General features: G+C 37.8%; 1 protein-coding gene across 3 annotated transcripts in view; it reads left to right on the top strand.

Moving 5' to 3' along the window:
- Nucleotides 1-18,829, top strand: part of UNC80 (unc-80 homolog, NALCN channel complex subunit) — a 208,004-nt gene extending 189,175 nt beyond the window's left edge. Inside the window, exons 57-64 of one of the 3 annotated variants that reach the window (XM_057745745.1) lie at nucleotides 247-412; nucleotides 1,819-1,998; nucleotides 5,583-5,721; nucleotides 8,186-8,242; nucleotides 14,751-14,832; nucleotides 15,777-15,888; nucleotides 16,542-16,741; nucleotides 18,434-18,829. In XM_057745745.1, the coding sequence (XP_057601728.1) occupies nucleotides 247-412; nucleotides 1,819-1,998; nucleotides 5,583-5,721; nucleotides 8,186-8,242; nucleotides 14,751-14,832; nucleotides 15,777-15,888; nucleotides 16,542-16,741; nucleotides 18,434-18,700 (1,203 nt within the window). In that variant the 3' untranslated portion in view covers nucleotides 18,701-18,829. The remainder of the gene's footprint in view (nucleotides 1-246; nucleotides 413-1,818; nucleotides 1,999-5,582; nucleotides 5,722-8,185; nucleotides 8,243-14,750; nucleotides 14,833-15,776; nucleotides 15,889-16,541; nucleotides 16,742-18,433) is intronic. The other 2 variants (XM_057745744.1, XM_057745746.1) reach the window with 2 other exon arrangements.
- The last annotated feature ends 3,028 nt before the right edge of the window (nucleotides 18,830-21,857 follow it).

The raw sequence follows: 21,857 nt of genomic DNA, 5'->3' as shown, positions 1-21,857 counted from the left end.
GGTAAAGCATGTTTTCCCTCTGAGACCCTCAGTATTCATCTACTCTTTTATTCTTTTCATGCCTCGATTTCCAGGGGCAGTGATTCAAAACAATGTATTGATTAAGCACTTCCTAAGCACTGTCCTAAGAACTTCTTATGTGTTACCTTGCTTAATCTTCACCACCAACTATGAAATAGATACAATAATTAGCCCATTTTACAGATGAGAAAATTGAGGACCTGAGAATCTATGCCTCCCTTTCAGCTTCTGGCCCAACCAGCAGAGAACCATGAAGAGCTTTCTGCCCGACAACATATTGCTGACCAGCTAGAGCGGCGTTTCATCCCACGCCCTCTGTGTAAGAGCTCCCTTATTGCTGAGTTCAACAGTGAACTAAAAATTCTAAAAGAGGCAGTTCACAGTGGATCAGGTAAGTATGCATGGGGTATTTTAAATTTGTTTGACTCATGGAACTTACAAGCTACAAAGAATGCCTCTTTTTCCAGGTCAGTGCTCTTTTTGGAACCAAGTATGAGTTAGCCATTTCAGTACAACTGATAGGTTTGACCTTGTGGTCTTTCTCAACAACAAAACAAATCAAGGAGGGTATCATAAGCGTTTAATTTTACTCCTTTTCTAAATACTTTTTTCAATCTTTATTTCAGTAGTTCAGCTTTTTCTTGAAGATTTACCTGGGAAAAATACACCCCTATTTAAATTCTTACCTTCATTTCCATTTTGAAAAGGAGAGGGGAACTCACATTCATTGAGCATCTGTTATAGATTATTTCATAGATGTTATTTAATCCACACAAATACACGTGTGGATGCATAACTACAAGATGCATAACTGAAAGTCTACTTATAGAATGAAAAAGCTGATACTCAATAGAGGATAAATAACTTACACACAAAGACAGTGACACCAGTGAGGGGACTTAAAGCTGGGTCTGTGTGATTGATGATAAAGTCTTTAACTTTTCACAAATTGGAGGGAGAGAGGGTTGAGTAAAAACTGGCAGGCTAGGAGGTACTTTCTTTACATCATTCAAAAGATTTTCTTTGGGATTGCATTGTTTAGTTTCATAATTATATTAATTGCAGGTTACTAAGGAAGGAAAATAAATCATTATCTGCCTTTAGAGGGCAGCCATGATCCATAAGTAGAATACTATCAGCTGTGTGGTTTTTTTTCTTTCTAAAAATTTTATTGTTGTTTACAGTGTATTAAAGACCAAACAATTGACAAATACAATCTTGGTGAAATCTACACAGGGCCATTCAGATGTTCTGCTTTATAAGAAAATAATCTGACATAGAACCAAGGGAGTGTTTTATAAATTGTAATCTCCAGAAAAGGAGAATAAGAACACAGTTTCAATTATGTATTCTGATTTCGATTGTGAGATTCCTTTCAGACAATGTATTTGTTTTCTATATGCTTGTATCAGGTAAGGTATATTTCTCAGTGAAATTGAATAAGTCGGAAGCTACAATTTAGGTCAACATGAATTTGCATTCTGCCAGCCTTGGAAATGAAACTGAAAAACAATGAGAGGGAGCAACATCAAAGCATTTTATATTGATAGAGATATTATGCTCCCCCAAGAAAACTATTCAATTATAAGTACGTCGGTGGCCAATTTTTTTTTCCCCACAGTTTTCAGTTCCATTTGCCACTTTGTCCTAAAGATTGTCTATCTGGGACACACTATTTGAATGACCTTTCCTTGAAATATAAGTTGCTGACAAACCCCTGAGAAGGAGTTTGAAGCTCGCATTTTCTTCTTTCAAGATCCTCACCATGGATTTCCTTTGGTCTCTCAACCCCGCTAGCCTACCAAGGGAAGACGTCCATCAGCACCGTGGGCACCTCCACCTCTGCTTATCGCCTGAGCCTGGCCACCATGTCGCGCTCCAACACAGGCACTGGCACTGTCTGGGAGCAGGACAGTGAGCCGTCCCAGCAGGCTTCACAGGACACCCTGAGCCGCACTGATGAGGAGGATGAGGAAAGTAGGTGGTCCTCAGCATCCAGGGTGGGGAGAAGCGGGTCGCCGTGCGGAACACAGCTTGGCCGTGTGAATGAGGGCTTGGGAAGGATTTCTGCCTTTCTGATCTTTTCCAGTTCTGATCTTCTGGTCATTTTTACAAAAAGGATTTAAAATGGAATGGCGACTGATCCCACAATTTCTCATGCCTGCTTTTCTATAAATTCCTTGATATCCTTGGTCATTTGGTAGGAGTTCAGGCAGAAAGTAACTCTTTAGTGACCCCTAAATTTTCTGTGAGCTTATGTATCCAACCTTTTCATTAACTCATTTAAATTGTGGTTAAGTAACTAAGAGGAGCTTTTATTCCCCTTTCTCCTGGCCATCTTACTTAGAAGGTCAGTCAGCACTTAAATGACCCGATTGGGCAAGGAAAAGTGAGCAATGCACATACTTGTGACTCAGAAAAGACCCGTCAGCTATATTATCTAAAGCATAAACTAGCAGACTGTCTCAAGGGTATACAAGCCAATCTGAGTTGTGTCCCCAGTAAGTGAGGCAGCCCAGGAGCTTCTAAAGATTTGGTGAAATGAGGGAAAATCCAGTCAGGAACACACTTCCATACATATGCATAATAGTTATAAAAAGTAAAAGCCAAAAGGTTTCATTAAATACCCCTGTCATTTAATGTTTTTTAATTGTATTGATTATTTTCCAATTGCATTTTGAGGACACTCTGATATAGCATTTAGAGCAAAGCATGCTGTCAATGCCTTATGAAACAAAATCTAGATCTTCACTCAGAGCCCCTCTGTACCAAACAACAAAAAAAGCCCCACTCTGAACTAAATTAAATAGAGTTGAGGTTAGAATTCTAATTAACTAAGATGAATGAAAGTATTTCAATACCCTACTACAGTTGGATATGTAGGAGAAGGAAAGAAATAACTGCTTTGTCAAAGCATGCATCAGTAATATCTCCAGATTTAGTTTCAGGATTAAGGAGATAACAAAGTGATAATCATAGCATCCTGCACCTGACCTACACACATATTTGTTTCTAAGTCATCGCTCATGGAATTAATCCTAAAATTATAATTAGGGAAATCTTGAAAGAGCTTGACCAAAAAAACAAAATGAGAAAGACAAGGAGCAGTAGTTTGAATGTTCATTGTAAGTCCTAGTAATAGTCCAGAACTTAAAGTAATATCTATTTTTCTTTAATGGTTGAAGTAGTCTCTCCCAGAAATTTTTTTAAATGATGGCAAATGATAACACCCTCTCTTTAATAGAGCTAAATATATTTTTCAAGTAACCTTATGAATTAGAGGATAACCAAGCCAGTAAGAAGGAAGTAGAAACAGATGGCTAATAAGAGAAAAAAAAATCAAATTGTACACTTTAAATATATGTAGTTTATTGTGTCAATTATATCTCAATAAAACTCTTTTTAAAGGAAAGAAAACAAAGAAGGAAGTAGAGAAGAAAAGTAATGAAGACATACACAGAGAAAGCAGTGAGCAATGGCCAACACTCATACACTGACGCATGTGCAAGTTTTTGCTAATATCTCTGCTCTCAAACATCACAGCCATCCCAATGACAGCAGGGCTGCTAACACATGGTGTGGTGTGCTTGTGATGTGGCTGTGCATTAATTTATGGGGTGGGCTGTGAAAGCTAGAGGATTGACACCTTTGAATTAAACAGTTTTTCCATTCAATCATCGAACCTGTATTAAGACCTAGCAGGAACAAGACAAGGAATAAGAAAGTATGAGAGGGACTTCCCTGGTGGTGCAGTGGTTGAGAATCCACCTGCCAATGCAGGGGACACGGGTTCGATCCCTGGTCTGGGAAGATCCCACATGCTGCGGAGCAACGAAGCCCGTGCACCACAACTACTGAGCCTGTGCTCTAGAGTCCGTGAGCCACAACTACTGAGCCCTTGTCCCACAACTATTGAAGCCCATGATCCTAGAGCCTGTGCTCTGCAACAAGAGAAGCCACCACAATGAGAAGCCTATGTACCACAGCAAAGAGTAGCCCCCGCTCCCTGCAACTAGAGAAAACCCGTGTGCAGCAACGAAGACCCAACACAGCCAAAAAACAAATAAATTTTAAAAAAAAAATACTGTCTCCAAATCCTTTAAAAAAAAAAGTATGAGATAGATATATTCTCTGCTGTCTAAAATCTTAGATGTAGTCTTGTAGAGGAGATGACAGTTATTTTTGATCAAGAACACTTAAAAGAGTGAATGACAGTGTAAATCAGCTATAATTCAATAAAATAACTTTTTTGAAAAAGAATGGAAGGCGGCACATGATTAATCACCAAACAAATATTGAAGGAGTAAGTGTTAAATGATATATGAGTTTGGATAAGGGGGAAGAAAAATCAATGGAATTTCAGAAAGGTCTTAATAGAAATAGCTCCATCTACCCTACCACATTTTTTCCCCATGCTTTTTAGGGCACATTTGATTATTCTCTTCTCTATGAGCACATCTAAAAAGGAAATACCATTTTATAACAAGAATCAATTTCAAGTCAGTCATTATATAGCAAATTAAAATTTTTAGCACTTTTCATATTCACCTCTTTGGTTTGAAAGAAATTTCACTAGAATATGACCACTTGGGATATTTTGAATAAATCATGTCAGACGACCTTATATGGGAGCGTAAGTTCACAAAAATTCTATGTTAATCAAGATGTGATTCCTGTTCAGTGAAAAAGCAATATTAGCTTACTTAGCATGAGGTCGCCTTGTCACAAATGTTGTACTAAAGTTAATTTTCAAATGCATTTGTATACATTGATTTCAGCTTCTCTGGAGAAAGCAAGACTGTCTGCTTCAAATTTTAAATTTAGGTTAAAATAAGCATTTGTTTCTGAACTTGATAGGTTTTTAAATATTTTTCCAAAAAATACCTGAAGTAGTCTTTCCCTCAGCAGTCTAAAAATCATGAAATGTCCTGAAGGTAGTGTTTGAATGTCAAACATGCTTGATTTGTTCAATAACAAAGTCCCTTATTGAACTATCTCTGGAATGTTTAAAAATTTATAGTCCAGCTTTTCTGAAATCTTTAATTTGCAGATGCCCCTTGATTTTTACAAAGAATCTACTCATAGAAATGGACGAGAAGTTTACATTTATTTCATGAAGGCTGTTCGAGGGTGGGAGATACGAAGATGTGAAGAATTATCCTTCACCCTTTTGTACAGATTAAAAACTAAGCCCCCAAAGGTCTTTTTTGTTTTCAAGATGGAGATACATTCATGAAGTTTTATTGAAGCTGTTTCCCTCACCCAAATGAAGTAACCAGTCACTTTAACTCAAAGTTCTGTTCACATTCTCAAAGTGACAATGTTCAGGAGCTCTAGAGGCTCAGCTGCTAAAGTCTCTGGTTTTATAAAAATAGTGAAGATGTTTCTTAAGGCCTCAAAGGTCTGAGTTTCGAATCTATACAAAGGACAAATGATAATTTAGCTTTAGATACTGCCCTAAGTTTGTATTCAAGCCAAGGATGGAACCTCAGTACAAAGCTGGTCGGGGTTTCCGGGTCGATGTCACAGTTGCCTAACACTCCCTTCTCTGGCCCTTTCAGGTGACTCTGTCAGCATGCCCAGTGTGGTAAGTGCACAAGAAGCTTACCTCCTGAGCACCATTGGAAGGAGGCGGTTCTCCAGCCATGTCTCCAGCATGTCTGCACCTCAGGGTGAGGTGGGCATGTTACCCAGCCAAAGGTAAAGAGCCACAGATACATTATACTCTGCATTTGCGGCCAAGGTAGAAATTCTGAAAGCTCACTCCTGGTATTCTAAAAAAGGCCTAAAGAGAAGCAAACAATCAATGTTTTTAAGTAGACCATTCAAACAACTTTTCAACAAGGGTTGTACAGGCAACAACTTGCAGAGAGTTTTCTAAGCCAGGCCAGATGAAAGGATCTCAATTTATGATCCAAACATTGTTTCTCCCCAAAATTTTTCTATAAATAGGTATATGGTCTTCTTTCAGAGGACATTCTTGTATTTCAGGTATATTATCAGCTAAGCTAATAATGAGTACCTGGCAAGTGTATAGGACGAGGTTGTTATAGTTGGTAGTTTAGACTTCTGGTATATCACAGGTATTTAGTTGGAGGTAGTGATGCTTAACCAAGCTGGAAAAGACCTGTGCCACTATGTGTGACCTTGGGCAGGTCATGTAACAAAAGCCTACCGTTTTCTTCTCTTTGAAATGAGAGGTTAGCTGAAATTGGTCTTTAAGGTAACTTCTCTACCTATAGAGTTTTATGTTTCCATAACTAAACTCTTTGAAACATTTTCTTTGGTGTTCTCTGCCCAATAAGAATATAGATTTAAAACTTTACATATATAGTTTACCATATATATGGTAATAAAGAAAATGGTCTGACATAAGAAATAAAATATTATCTATTTCAGAGTCAACATTTTTACTTCAGGAACTGAATTCTTTCAAAGAATCAGTCTTATGTGTTTTTATCTAGTTTGTTATTCTTATTACCTGTGGAGTCTTGTGGTATAACTTATACATGGAGAATGAGAACAATCAGGGCACATTCTAATGCTCAGATAAAATTAATTTACATGCAGAAATAATTACCCTGTACCTAAATCCTTTAGGAAATCGTTCCTGAATTGTACAGATGAAATAAAACTTGTGAAATAAAGCCAAACTTTGGAGAATATTAAAAAAAAAATGGGATGATAAAAGATTAAGTTACATAATGTAAGAAAGCATTATTTATGTACTATTGAGTTATCACAAAAAGTAGTAGTATATAAGGATTACTATCATTGTAAGAGACTGGTTTACCTACCACTTGGTAATTTATCTTTGAAAAGGGAGTCTTATAAATAAAATTCATGAACAAAATCAGAACCAAACTATAAAATATCCAAAAGAAGAGATGTAAAGTCATACAAGCAGTTAATAGTGATTTATTTTTAATTGCTAGAAATGTGCAAACTTCTATCAAGAATAAACAAAAACTAGCAGTCTATTTAAAAGTTGTATTTAAATTAGGGAATTTTAAGTAGAGAGCTTTTTGGTTATTTACCTAAAATAACTAGGTCATCAATTCCCTTTGTACATATCCATTAAGGAGTTATCTCATTTCTGGGGAGAAAATTTGTTCTATTATGACATATACCAGAAATCCAGACAGGTAATATAGTTAAACACTTTGGGCTTGAGTCATACTTGGGAAGGCTAGCAAAGGTAATGATGTCTCTGTGTGTTAGGGAAAGCCTCTTTCTGGGGATGGATGCTATTTTCACAGTATACAATTAGGTGAACAATAATTCTCTGGAGGCAGGAAATCTGGTTTTCTAAATTGTTTAATTCCATCCATTTTGACAACTATTTATAGAGTGCCTTGTGGGCACTTAGCTCAGTGCTAGGCACTGAAGGAAAGGGAGAGAAAGTATAACACAGTTTCTGTTCACAAATCCCCACATCAGCAGGATTCAAATAAATCAATAAACTAATTATTCTTTCACCAACCTGACAGGTGTCTTCTTTTGGCATTTACAATTCAGTCCCTAGAGGACGGAGTGAGGAGGTAAATGCGAGTTCCATGTGAAATTTCCAGGGTTATCTTCCTTCCATTTGTTCACTTGCATTTTCACGGCAAAATTAGCAGGTGAAGTCGGGTTCTTTCTTTGCTTTTCTTAATGGCATCAGTTCCAAGAGTTGGGTTGTGGCAGTTCATGGTAAGTGGTTTCTGCGTGATCATGTCACAGCACACGAGAAAGAAGCAGGATCTGGGTCAATGAAACATCACATACATAAGACAGGTGAAAAATCATAACCACCCAGCCAATGGTTACCGAAGGAAGGATAGTTTCGTCTTCTACAGGTTCATTCTGCAATGCATCCCAGAGCTCCTGTGCCATCTGGAGCTCTTTTAAAGTCCCAGCTCTTGACTAATAAATAGAGCACTCTTCTGAGAGTCGTATCCACACAAAGCCCCTCCTCACCATTACCTTGAGTCCTAAGTCTTGACAAACCCAGCACAAGGTGAAATGGTTGACTGTCTCCTTTTCCTTCCTTGTTCTGTTAAATTTATTTATTTATTTATTTTTTGGTTCTTGGGAGCAGAAAAGTGCATGCCTTTTTTTCTTTTTCTTTTATTTGTTTGCATTTTCTTTCCCTAAATGCTTCATCTCCCTACCCCTCCTGCAGTGAACCTAATGTCCTCGATGACTCCCAGGGCCTGGCCGCCGAGGGCAGCCTCTCTAGGTACAGTGTCAACGCTACCTGTGTATTGGTGTCTGTGCTGGGAAACGAGCTGTTCCCTGTCTCCTCTGTCTCTCTGTCTACTCTCGCCCCGTCTCAATATCAATTTCCATTCCTTGCCCTTTGTTGCTCATAAACACACAAGCCTGGAAGTCAAAGGTGTAGCCTCCTTCATTTTCAGCTTCAGAGTTCAATCACAAATGGCCTAAGAAGCTTGCTTAAAAATATATATATAATTATCCCTGGAGTTCTTCTAGGGGCTTATCCCATGGACCACCTCTAGAGTTTGATATGCAAAATGTTAAATTTATCCCATCTAATCATTCCCTCCCATGCTAATATTCCTTAAGAATTTTTTTTTCAGAAGCCTTTTAATACAATTCCCCATCATTAGGAAACCCCAATCCAGACAGGTCTCTCAGCTAATACCACGGATGATAAGAAAACAGTGGATGCTATAATAAGAGTACCAGTGTCAATACGATTTATATAATTCCCTCTCTTTGATGCATGCAATATGACAGGCTATTATAGTAGCCTGTTCAAACAACATTTATATAATGTCTGTCCCACTACAAAGATGACTCCCAAATTTGCCGTGAAATATCAGACACAAACATTTCTTGGTAAGAGAAGTCTTATGACACAAGCAATATAATGGCTTGGCTATTGTTTTAAAGCTTCAGAAAGGGGGACTGCACCTTTAACACTCAGATAAGCCACGTCAAACATTCCTAATCTCGTGCTGTTGATTCACACCTCTCAACTAATCCTCATTAGGGGTAATGCTTCTTGTTCATGCTAGGAGTGCCTTTGTTTCATCTCAGGAGAAAATATTCCCTTTCAGGTTTGCATTATACAGTGAGTACACCCATGTTTATTGCTTTACCACAAAGATGAGGAAATGTTGAGAGGCCGTTCCTGTGAAAGGTTGTCCTTTGTTTTCTTTCCATCTTGTTCAGATTTCACATTTTCTTCTGCAATTGAAAATGGGAAATTTATTCCACCATCTGGTGTATCTTTTTTTTAACCGGCCCCATAATTCATGACATTCATTTGTGTTTGCAAGCCCCTGCCTGGACGGATCAGTCACTTATTTGTGGTAAATGTGGAAGTGTTGCAGAGTACAGACTTAATTCCATTATCGAGAGCTTTGGGGAAGAACAGAGCAGTCCTCAAGGAGGTTTCTCCCTTCACTGTTCACATTGTTAGAAGAGCTCTGAGCCAAGCCTAGCACCGTGACCACTGGTTTCAAAACATTCACTTCTTTAAAGCTTAATATTACATATGAGACAGGAGAACCTAGTTAAGAAGATGATTTCAATGTCCTCTTGAGAGTAGAAAGTATTAAATCAGACTTCCGTTTGGCTAACTTTGTCCTGGGCCTTTTCTGATTAGGCCATATTCTATCCTTGCTGAATAAAATACTAGTCTGGGGTTGGTGAGAGAAGGCAGGAGTTTGAGCTGATTTTTATAAATTCTCCCAAGGACTTGGCCCTCTCTGTCAGGATTAGGGTTCAAATGACTGATCTGGAGTTGTGTAAACCAATCCAATCTGCCCTGGGTCCAGTGTCAATAGGAATAAATCCAAAGTTCTTGCTTTTTGAAGGTGGTTCGGAGACAAAGCTATAGCTTTTATCTGCAATTGAATTAGTCAATCACGGTAGGACTTTGATGACCGTTTTAGATCAATGTTGTCGATCTGTTGTTCCTGAAACTGGTGCATTTTAGTTCTGCGTGTTGGTCACCCAGATTCATCTGTGGTCATTAAGAAACCAGAAAATGAGGCACTGACTTTGGATTCTAAATAATTCTATGAATGCAGAGGCATTCCAATAGCCATAGCACGTCCACCTTTGCCATACACTGCAGATCATATCTCTTGAACTCAATCATGTCACCACATTCTCTTTGGAGGAGAGGAACTTTTGGCATTTACTAAGAGGTAGGTTTATAAAATAAGATATATACTTTTTATATTTGGTTTCCAGGCTTTCTTATTTTGGGCATGAAATTTCTTTATGCTGCAGACTCTTAAAATCCTAAAGCAGTAAGACATTAACAATGTAAATTACATTTAGCACATACCTGAGCACTCAGGATCAAAAAGACACCCCAAGTAATCCTAAGGAAAACCTGACTCCAAAGCTTAAAGAATATCAGGAAGCATGCCTAACAGAAAGTAGTAAACCCTGCTCCTCCCCCCAACCCTACATTTTGATAAACTTTCTGGCGATTTGTGTTTGAAAGAGCACTTGTTTTAGGCAAAATGGGCAAGTTGGTCTCAGGGCTAAATGAGGAAGAGACCAGCATAATAGTATAACTTGATGAATAGATGGAAACCAATAAAAATTTTGCAGACCTTTAAAAAATTTCTTCTAGGAATTTTTTTTTAACCTGTGCTAACTGGTTTCTTATAAAGATTCATGGCAAGAAATATAAGCCTGTTAGAATCACTATGCTATGGAGAAAAAATTTTTTTCTTTTGGAAATTAATAAATTGCAATAATATTCCATGGAAGAATTATCTTCTTTAAGAGTGTTGTTTTTAGAAGTATGGAAACTTCATTGTAGATGTTCCCTTCCTGTGCCCACCCCCAAGTACACATACCATGGATGATATTTCCTCTCCAGAAGAATATAGACATACAGAAAGATATTCAAGCACTTAAACCTAGATGTTTATACTTGAGAGTTAATTTTGTTTGGACATGTTAGAACATTTTGAAAGGTAGGAATTGACAACCAACTCTACTTTAAGAAAAAAAGGAGAGATTACAACACTATTTGATTCTGTAAGGGTAATTTTAATCACAGTGGAAAATAAGAATGTGGCTCAGGTTTGAACAAGATATATAGTCTGGGTGAAACAAAATAAAATAACCTATCCGTCTCATGATCATCCACATTTTCAAAGTATGAAAACTTGGCAAGTACTCCCAAATTACAAAGAAAAGATTCAAACACCTTTTTGTGTAGCTGGGAATTAATAGCTAAGAAAAAGTGTGTTGTGATACACAGAAAAGTGTACTTTGCCAATGCTAAATCAGTTCTTACAGGATAACTAAGATCCAGATTATTCTCCCTTTTTATCTGATTCCAGTCTCTAATCTCTAAATTCCGTGGCATTTAAAATACATTTTCTTGGATGTTGTGGAGGCTAAGTAAATTTTCAACAATGATCGTTTACTGGGAAAGGGAAGAAAAGGATTTTGTCTACTGTTTATGTCCCTGTTCTCTATAAATGCTTCATGGCTCCTTCAGTGCTGGCCCTATGCAGTCCCATCACACGGCAAGCACTCAAGGAAAGCGGCTATGCTGTATGCCTCGTGTTCACCCTCCAGATTTCTCTAAGCATATTAAAATTGAAACTATAAGTACAGATAAAAGCAATGAAAATACAAATTCATTTTCTATATATTAGTCTCACCTAGTGCTTCTACTTAAATTTTTTATTTATGAAATCTATTTCTAGACTGAAATACACCTTTTTTGTGTGAGAGATGGGTGATATAAATTTTTATTGCATTACTGAATGGCCCTTTGTTTCCCTATCCTTTAAGAAATACCATTAAATATATAGTCCATTAGGAGATACATATTTATACATTCCAATCCAAGTCTTCACACTGAAGAAGGAGAAAAGAGGTCATCTGTGCCAGAATTGTTTTCTAACATTGTCTAAATTTCCCTAGCTTCTAATTACTTCCTTGCATTTTGAGTAAGATGTTTTTGGTTTTTGTAGACAGTCGAGTCATACCAGTTCTGCCAAGACCCAAGTATATTTACTTCTCTAAATCCGGATCATTTGCCATAGAAATGTTGTTTAGTGACTCATAAATACAAAGGATGATTTTAGCTTCAATTTAGAACGTTTTATTTGCTTTTATACTTATGGTTTTGCCCTTTTATTTGGCAAAACAGTAGAAATCAGCCATTTCTGATTCTCAAGATTAAAATTTTTAGGGAATCTGTTTTCCCCAGAGAGGTACTTAGGGCAAACGCTATGGTCTTCTGGTTGGTGTTATGTTGCACACCTGATGTCCCACATCAAAAATCCTACACATGATGGAAATACTACCTGACATGGGGAGAAGCTAAATTGAAACCACTTTTTACATGCAACTCCAATTTGATATAGACCCGAAATTACTTCTGCATAAATTACTTCCATTATTAATTTCTCTGGTTGTTTATTATTAACATATCCTCCTCACACAGTTAAGCCAGACTTCGTTGTTCCAAAAATAAATGTGTTAGCATCACATTTTTAGGGAAAATATATATATTAGCTGAGCTGTATTTCCAAGGACATATTCTATAATTTAATCATTTATATGTGCATTCCATTGATGAAATGCTGTATCATTTACATAGAACAGCTAATTACTAAAGCTATAAACTCGATCCATTTCTTAGATATAAGCCTCTCTATCCACAGAGAAAATTTTGATGCTTTTGATCCTCCTTTGGACTAATCATTGTGAAATTTCCATCCTATTTTGACATTTAACACTTCTTGGGTGACGTGTATTTCTTTTCTTGCACCATTTTTTTCTCACAATCTCAGATTACTGAATAAAAATGAGACAAGTGGACTGCCTCTTTCATTTTCTCTAATTATTTTTAAGACATTTTATTACCTACTTCCTTCTAGTGTTCTAGAAGCAATAAACTCATTACAAATGTAAAACAAGGAAGCATACTATGTTACATCACTTTTCATGTTCAAACCATTTTACATCAACTAACTTCTTTTCTCTACCTTAATGGGAGGTGGGTGGTAAGTATTAACCTCCCTTTGCGGCCAAGGGAACTGAGGTAACTTTAGATGTCAATGAAGAATCCACTCCAGTGAAAGCTTTGCTCGGTATTTGGGAAAAACTTATTTCTACTCGTGTGCATATGGTAATTGAATACGCTTTCCAATTTAAGACACATGTTAAAATGTATAATTAATAAGGAGATGTCGTTTCAAACATGCCAGCAACTTAGTCTGGATTGCTTATCAGAATTTATTGCGCTATTCCTTTGGGGTCATTTTCCACCTTCATAGAAAAGTCATCTATGGTACAAGATCATACATGAATAAAAATAACGTACGTTGATATTTTGAAGTTGATATTCAGAACAAGAGAGTTTAAAAGACATCTGTTTTTAAAACTCTTTATGGAATTTTCTATTGTGTATCCAAAATGGTCTAATTATGATATTATTACATCCATATTTCAGAGAAACTATGATAAACTCCATTTGGGAATCATTGATTTTCTTCTAGGGGAAATATGAGTAAGGCTTTCAAAAAACGACACGTGCTACTGTGTCAACCATGTGATGATTGGCTAGTTCTTCATAAGACAGGGGAAACATCTGCTTGTCCATCTTGCCACCAGCTTCTCTCTCTGCAAGTGCAGGGAGGCTGTATTTAGGTAGCTCATTTTTTTAAAATGGCAACAAATGCATATAGTCTTTTCTTTTCATGGACAGTTGCTGACTCTGCGTTCCTCTGTGGAATATTTTACTGTAAAAACTACTTGTAGATGACTCTCCTTTTGCAAAGGCAAAGCAGAAATTAATTACCCATTAGCCAAATAATCACATTGGCATCATCTACAGGATTACAATGTTCTCTGGGGCACAATATATTTCTTTTTTCACCTCCACTCCCATTAAAAATCCCTATTATACCTGCATGCAGAATGAAAAAGGATCATGGGTCCATGACAGTGTTTTCAGCTTCACCCAAGACTAAAACAGGGACCACAGCTGTTAGTCATTTTTGCATAGAAAAGACACACATACACAGTAAATTTGGGGGGAGCAGGTTGTTGCTTTTATAAATTGTGTGCTATATTTGGGTGCAGCTATTTGATATTAATTAACAAAGCTTCTAAGTTGTAATGACAGCTTAATTACTTAGCCAGCCTTTTAAATCTAAAATCACTTTTACAAGACATTTAATTGTCTACCCATGTGACTATTCATTTACTCAGTCACAGAGACTTCAGGCTGCAAACATGTGTTGAATGTGACCCTTCACCCAAATGGATTCTGTGTCTGATGTGTTTGATATTCGTCCATCTTATTTTCATTTAAATTGAAATATTTTAAAAGGTGTTCCCATCCATGTGATAGAGTTGTTCGTGTTTGTTCGTCACCACCTTTCTCCTTACCCTTGAAAAAAAAATTGAGATTAGCATATGACGTCCTAAGCCTCTCAGTGGCTTCCAAACCAGGGGTGTGATGGAATTGATGTTTTGCTGAATGATAGATCCGGCATCAGTGATTGAAAACAGAATCTCAATTTTGGCAGCTTGGGGCTACAAGACCTCCTCTTCCCTCCTAAACCTTTGAAAACTCCCATCCCAGGGATCCTCTCCCAACCTTCCTTCAAAGATAATGGTATCTTTGAAGTGACTGTTTCCTGTAAGTGATTTTGGCTAACACCCACCAGGCGATGGTCTTGTGTGCTTGTTCCAGCGGAGATTAACACTGCTGATGCTCTCCACAGGGTGGCAAGTGTGCAGAGCGAACCTGGCCAACAGAACCTCCTCATTCAGCAGCCGCTGGGGAGAAAGAGGGGCCTGAGGCAGGTAAGCAGACCCTGGAAGGGCAGGAGAGTCACCCTACGAAACGGAAGCTCTATTCAATTTTTAATGCCATGTATATTAAGACTATATTTTACCTTCTTCCCACCTGAAATAAGCAGTACAGAGCAACTTTAAAACATGGTAAGTGCTTGGGCAAGTGTAGAGTTTGGGGCTTCTAGTTGTAGCTCTGAATCTTCTTATTAACAAAGCTGAATTCTTGGTAAAATAAGTGGGCCTATATTTTTATTTGCTCCCTATCCAGAAACCTTTGCCAGCCAAACTACCGACTATGGAAGATTCGTTATAGAGTTGACTTAAGGCCTGTTTCTGTAGAGAGGCAGAGACAGTCATTCTTTTTTCCTTATCTCAAGATTGATAATTCAGTTTAAAGCTGAAATTGAAGTGAAGATCATCTTTACACATTTCCTTAGGTGGGGTTCCTTTACGTTACCATCTAAATAAAAATCTAAATGAGGCTATGTGTTGTTGCTTTGATGGGAGCATCCTGGCACTGATTTGGAGACCAGACATTTTCCCGGCATCTGAGGGGCTTCTCATCAGCCTTCTCTTGAGAGTTAGTGTATGTTCAGCTACAGCTTTTAGATGAGCAAAGGCTGATTGGTAAGCAATCATTAGTTTTGTATCCTTAAATTCACTGAAATTCTCACTTTGACTATTTTAAATTATGTTAATGTTCTTAGGATATATAAAGGAGTAATCATCGTAAGATAGAATTGGTTAAAGGGGATGCTGGATTCAAATACCTACTTGTATTTAAATGTGCAGAAAGAAGTTTATTTCATTGGCCATGAATGTAAGGAACAACCATAAGACTCCACAGAGACCCGCAAAGAAGGGAACAAACCATAGTCAGAATCCTCTGAGCTCAGTCTTTCCTCCCAGGCAGTTACTCTTCTTGCTAGCTTTCTTCTGCCTGTTCTCTTTAGCTAAGACGTCCTCTACTATCACGTCAGAAGACTCAGACTGAACCCAGAAACCGCCACGGGGCTCGGCTGTCAACCACACGCAGGAGCATTCAACCTAAAACGAAGCCATCCGGTGAGGCCTCCTGTGTCCCTTCTGACTGCACGTTGACATGCTGCCCTGCCTCACAGCTGGCAAGGCCTGCAGAGACTGAGCGCATGCAGATAAGCACAGCTTTGGGCAGCCCCTAGGAAAAGGGAAGAAGTTTCCTAGGAAACTTGAGTGCCTTTTTTTCCCTCACCTTCCCCAATCCCACCCTCCCCTCACGCACCTAGGGAAATGAACAGTCCAAGGTAAACCACAAATGCTGTGAAATTTGATGATAGAAAGTTATTTTATTTACCCAAGCCAGGAACTGGGTTTGTTGTATGTCTTACTGAAGACAAAGGGATGATGAATAATAGGGACTTTGAAATCCTGTTGGCAGTTGTTATGAGTGATAACCAAGTTCACTTAATGCTCTATGCTAATTTTGTTTTTATGTAAAAACTATTTATGCGAAAAGGCTATTTTATGTAAAAATGATTTTTCTACCCACGTCCTACTCTTTGTAAGAAGATCAAATCAAGACATGTGCATGATAGTCTAATATGCTGTCCTTTATTGATAAATCAGCAATGTCTTTACTAAGAAAAGTCAGGAGACACTCACTGGTTAAGGCTAATTATTAAGCACTGCCAACATACTTTCCTCCTGTTCCTACTTACTGCTCTACTTCTGACCTACAGTGGATCAGAAACGATCTGTGACCTTCATTGAGGCTCAGCCAGAGCCAGCAGGTGCCCCAACAGATGCGCTTCCTGCCACAGGCCAGCCACAGGGCTGCAGCCCAGCGCCATCCAGGAAACCAGAAGGAACGGACAAACCAGTGCTCACGTCTTCCCCCGCCATTGCTGTTGCTGACCTTCGCAGCCTGTCTCCCAAGCAGGTGAGGGCACTGGAGAAGCAGGCAAGTCTTGCTCCCTGCATGCTTCTGTCTAGGAACCACTGGGATGTGCAAATGTCATCCATATGACTTAAGTCTGGGGACTTCCCTGGTGGTCCAGCGGGGAAGACTCAATGCTCCCAATGCAGGGGCCCAGGTTCCATCCCTGGTGTATCCTGCATGCATGCCACAGCTAAGAGTCTGCATGCTGCAACTAAGAAGTCTGCATGCTGCAGCTAAAGATGCCTTGTTCTGCAACTAAGACCCTGCGCAGCCAAATAAATAAATAAATATTTTTAAAAAAACAAAAACCAAAAACTTAAGTCTGGTTCTGCAGTGGGTTTGTTTGTTTTAGTATTTATTTATTTATCTATTTATATATTTTTGGCTGTGTCGGGTCTTAGTTGCGGCATGTGGGTTCTTGTGGCGGCACGTGGGATCTTTTGTTGAGGTGTGTGGGCTCTTTGTAGTGCACGCAGGCTTCTCTCTCTAGTTGTGGCTTGCATGCTCAGTGGTTGTGGCATGTGGGCTTAGTTGCCCCACGGCATGTGGGATCTGAGTTCCCCGACCAGGGCTTGAACCCTCGTCCCCTGAATTGGAAGGAAGATTCTTAACCACTAGACTGAAAGGGAGGTCCCTGTAATGTTTTGTTAGACAGACACTGGTCCTGTCATCACGGAAAAAAAAAAAAAAAACAACTATGTAAAGTATATGGCCAAGAATAGATCTACTTAAGAAGGAATAGGGGGGCTTCCCTGATAGCACTGTGGTTAAGAATCCGCCTGCCAATGCAGGGGACACGGTCCAGGAAGATCCCACATGCGACAGAGCTACTAAGCCCCTGTGCCACAACTACTGAGCCTGCGCTCTAAAGCCCACACTCCCCAGTTACTGAAGCCTGGGTGTCTAGAGCCTATGCTCTGCAGTAAGAGAAGCCACAGCCTTGAGAAGCCCATGCACCGCGTTGAAGAGTAGCCTCCACTCTCTGCAGCTACAGAAAGCCCGTGAGCAGCAAAGAAGACCCAACATAGCCAACAAATAAAAATAAATAAATAAATTTATTTTAAAAAAAGAAGGAATAGGAGAAATCTTCATACTCTTTGTCAAGAAAATCTTGAGGAAATATTTCATAGTTAAAATAACCATTGAAAACCAGTATATAATACATGATTGACAGTTCAATTCAAAATATATATATAAATACTTACCAATTTAGATGAAGCCTTTAAATATAGAACCTTCTGAATCCTGTGAGAGGAACTTTTGATCTTCTTCATCGTTGTTTTGATATTTTTCTTGTTGTTTTGATTCTTTTTTTCCTGCTTTTGATTTTTAAAATTAAATTCCCATAGGTCCCACGTTCTTCTCATGTGGTGTTTAAAAAAAGCTAAGGGGCAATATACTATATACGTTTGTAAAGTCTTTAATGGTTAAAAAGCATTGTAACACCATACCATTTTAACCTCACAGTCTACAGGCTAAGCAGGGCAAAAAATTATGCTCATGCAACAGACTAGAAAACTGAGGCTTAGAAAGTTGGAAGGGCCTATATAAGGTCTCACATATACCAAAGGCTAAAACTGGGTCCAGCCTTGCGGTTTCTTGTCCAGCTACAGCTGGACAGCAAAATTTTTTGATCTTCTTCCCTGGTACCCATCTTACCTTTCCATGCTTTTATGATCCTTTTGGTCATAGGGTGAGAGCCTCCCAGCTGAAGAAGGAGAAAAGAAGGAGGACACAGAAGTACAAGGTGCTACAGCACACAGCCCCCTCTCTACTCAACTCTCGGACCCTGATGACTTCGCAGGCCTTGAGACATCCATCCTCCTACAGCACGGAGACACTGTCCTTCACATCAGTGAGGAAAATGGCATGGAGAACCCCCTGCTGTCCAGTCAGTTCCCTTATACTCCCACTGAGCTGGGGGAGACTGATGTAGACCTAGATGAGTCTCATGTTTAATTCTGTACCTTTTAAAAGCTGTAGGTGTAGACAAGATGTGGAAGGGATCACTTTACTAAAAGTTGAAAACTTACTCTTGGAAAAGATGAAAACACAGCACTTTACACCCAATGGGTAGCTCAAATCCCAGTAGGTTTTGCTGCCAATGTGCATATTGTTTCATAAACATCCTTTAAAAATCATATGGCTAAGATGGTTAGCTTGTGTGAAGACCATAAAATCCAGGAAGGAATAGAGAGCCATTTCACTGCACATTGTTTATAATTCAAGAAGCCTTGAGCAGTTAAAAATGTATACTGTTAAAGAGCTGCTTACCTAGGAGTATTAACAAATAATGTGTTCTAAAAAGAGAATGCAATTTTTCGAGATTACATTGTACATCTCATGCAAATGTTTATTTTTCTAATTTCAAAAACATTAAATCTGGTGGCTGTACAAGTAACAATTTACATAAAAATAATCAATAAGGAAAATATTAGTTTGGGGAAACTAAATAGCAAATAAGCCTACAGCCATTTTTTTTTTTTTTTTTATCAACAATACAGCCATTTAGAAGAAGAAAAGATACTATTTTTAGAGCTGTGGACCTTTCAATATTTATTTTTTAACTGTCATTTTCATTGCATATTGTAAATCAAAGTGCTAATGCCATAAGATTCTATTTCATAATCAACACATTAGAGAATATTCTAGAAATTATCAGACATAATTCTGAATTAAGAAATTAAATAGCCTATACTATGATAAAAATTAAATGTAAATATAATAGCTAGAAAGAGATTATATTCCTACTTCTAGCCCTGACTACATCAATGCCAAGATTGGGAGATACTGGGAATGTGATTACTTTCTCTTACAGTGTCCTGTGCCTGCCCTTGAGAGCATATTTTCAGATATTAAGGTTAGTGTTATTAGAATTGATTCAATAAAATAACTTTTTCTCAATATTAACAATATTCATATGATCCTTTAGACTAAGTTTATTAAGAAAAAAATATAAAGTGAGCAATTTATAGACAGAGTCAGCTTTTGTATTTTCCTTTAACTTGAAGTTCAGTTACTTCAAGAAAAGTATAAAACTTAGAAGGCTTGTGAGGCTATATCTGTTGTGTTATTGCTCCTATAGTAGGGCTTGGCATCATATAGTTCAAGGTTAACTTTCAAAACTTTAACTGTTGACATTAGAAAACTGTTACATAACTTCTAAGCATATAAAAACTCATATACATACCTAAATTGGTATGGTGGGGTGTGTGTGTGTGTGTTTTCTAGCCCTCAAGCTAAAGTTTAGACTGTGATTACATTGCAATGAATTTAGAACCCATTCTGTACACTTAAACTTTGACTACATTGGCTATGATGTGGTATATGTATACATAAAGGAGACCTATTAAACCCACCCAAATCACAAAGGAAAATTATTTTTCTCTTAGAATTGCTTATTAAACAGGCATTGTTTTTATTGTGATATATACTTTCAAATATAATTTGGGGTTTTGGTCTCATTCACTAATAGAATGAAAGATATCTGTGAGTTAAGGTACAAAACTAAACATTTCAAACCTAAAACTTCAGAGGACAGAGGTGGTAAATGACCTCATCTATGTTTTACAGTATTTTCAGGACATTTTACACTTAATGCTGAATTCTCAAATGCAGAAATATATATATGTAAGTGGTTTTATGATTCTTTCTAAGCTGACATATTTCGCCTATTAAAAATTATGCTGCTCCCTTAGTGTTAGAGGCCTTATGTTTGGTAATTACAAGTGTCTAGGCTATATGAGTCTCTGTGTGTGTGTGTGTTGTTCCAGTTTCTTGACTCTTGACTCAAATTCTCTATGTATAATTGTATCAAATATTTAAAAAGTAAAAGGGTCGAAGAAGACTGTTAAATATCTGACCAGAATCCTATATATCTTTATATATATTTTAAAAGTACTGGGCTGGTTTGAACGTGACTATGCTGACCTGTCTGCCTTTTAGCCTGATTCCTTCACTCTAGTGTTATGGAAGTCTGTTGGAAACTTTTTCAATAAGCTGAGTAATGTTGTACCTTGCAAAAAAGCCTCCACTCTGATAAACAGCGCCTTATAGAGTGGGAATGTTTTCATGCTGGGACTGCGGAGATTTTGCAGATGTGTACATCTGTTCCATTTTAAGGTGCCCTTAAATGTGTTGAATGTAATGTGTTAAATGTTTATGTGTAATTGATAAAATCTCTATATGTATGTGCATAAGATTGTCACAAGATGTATTCTCAGGAATACTGTTACCTGGAGTTTGAAGGAATAATTATTAAAAAAAAAAAAAAAAGTCGGGGAAGATTAGAAAAAGTTCAAGATAAGTAACAATTTTTGTAATTCAAAATATTGAGTATGACTAAAAGTTAATTATTACAAATGATAAATATAGTATTGATAATACTAGATCATTTCTTAAGCTATGATATTTGTCTTGGTCAGAGGAAAATTAAAACAGACACCTACTTCCCATGTATAAAAAATTGGACTCAACCAAGAGGTTGCTTCTTTTGAAATTAACTTTTGAGAGACCTTGAAATAAGCATGTATCATCCACGATACTGGGTGTGGATTTACTCAGATTCAATTAAAGCAGTTCAAATTCTGGATACAGCATTTTATACAGCAAAACATTTTACTTTCATTTTTCAGTGTTTGCTGCTTTCTGTAATTCTATTAGATAACATTATTTGTTTTTTTCAAAAAGGAAACTGAGTTATTGAGTGCATTGGGACAAGGCGCTGAGAACTATAGTGTCAAAAGCATAAATGGGCAAAGCAACGCTAGAGGAAAAAACCTGTGGAGTTTCAAGGTCTGGTTAGAGCCTGTTGAATAGGCTGGAAGTAACTGGTTTGCTATTTCAAGCCTCCGAGAGTACCTTAGGCAGGATGATGTCTCCTTTCTTCTTTAGGATCTGTCCCTTTAGTCAATGAAAAACATTCTCCACTCTGCTGTCTAGCTCTGAGAGTGTCTGAGACAGGAATAGAGTGTATATAGGGACCTACAGGGAAGAAAGGGTCATAAAGAGAATGACAGTCCAAAATAGAAATTAAATACCCTTCCTCAAGTTATACAGGAGACTTTAATAGTCTCTGGAATTTGCTGCTATCACACTGAGTCATGCTGTTGTCCTG

The sequence above is a fragment of the Hippopotamus amphibius genome, chromosome 8, assembly GCF_030028045.1.
Source record: "Hippopotamus amphibius kiboko isolate mHipAmp2 chromosome 8, mHipAmp2.hap2, whole genome shotgun sequence".
In the NCBI taxonomy this organism is placed as follows: domain Eukaryota; kingdom Metazoa; phylum Chordata; class Mammalia; order Artiodactyla; family Hippopotamidae; genus Hippopotamus; species Hippopotamus amphibius.
This window is presented reverse-complemented; position numbering and strand designations above follow the sequence as displayed.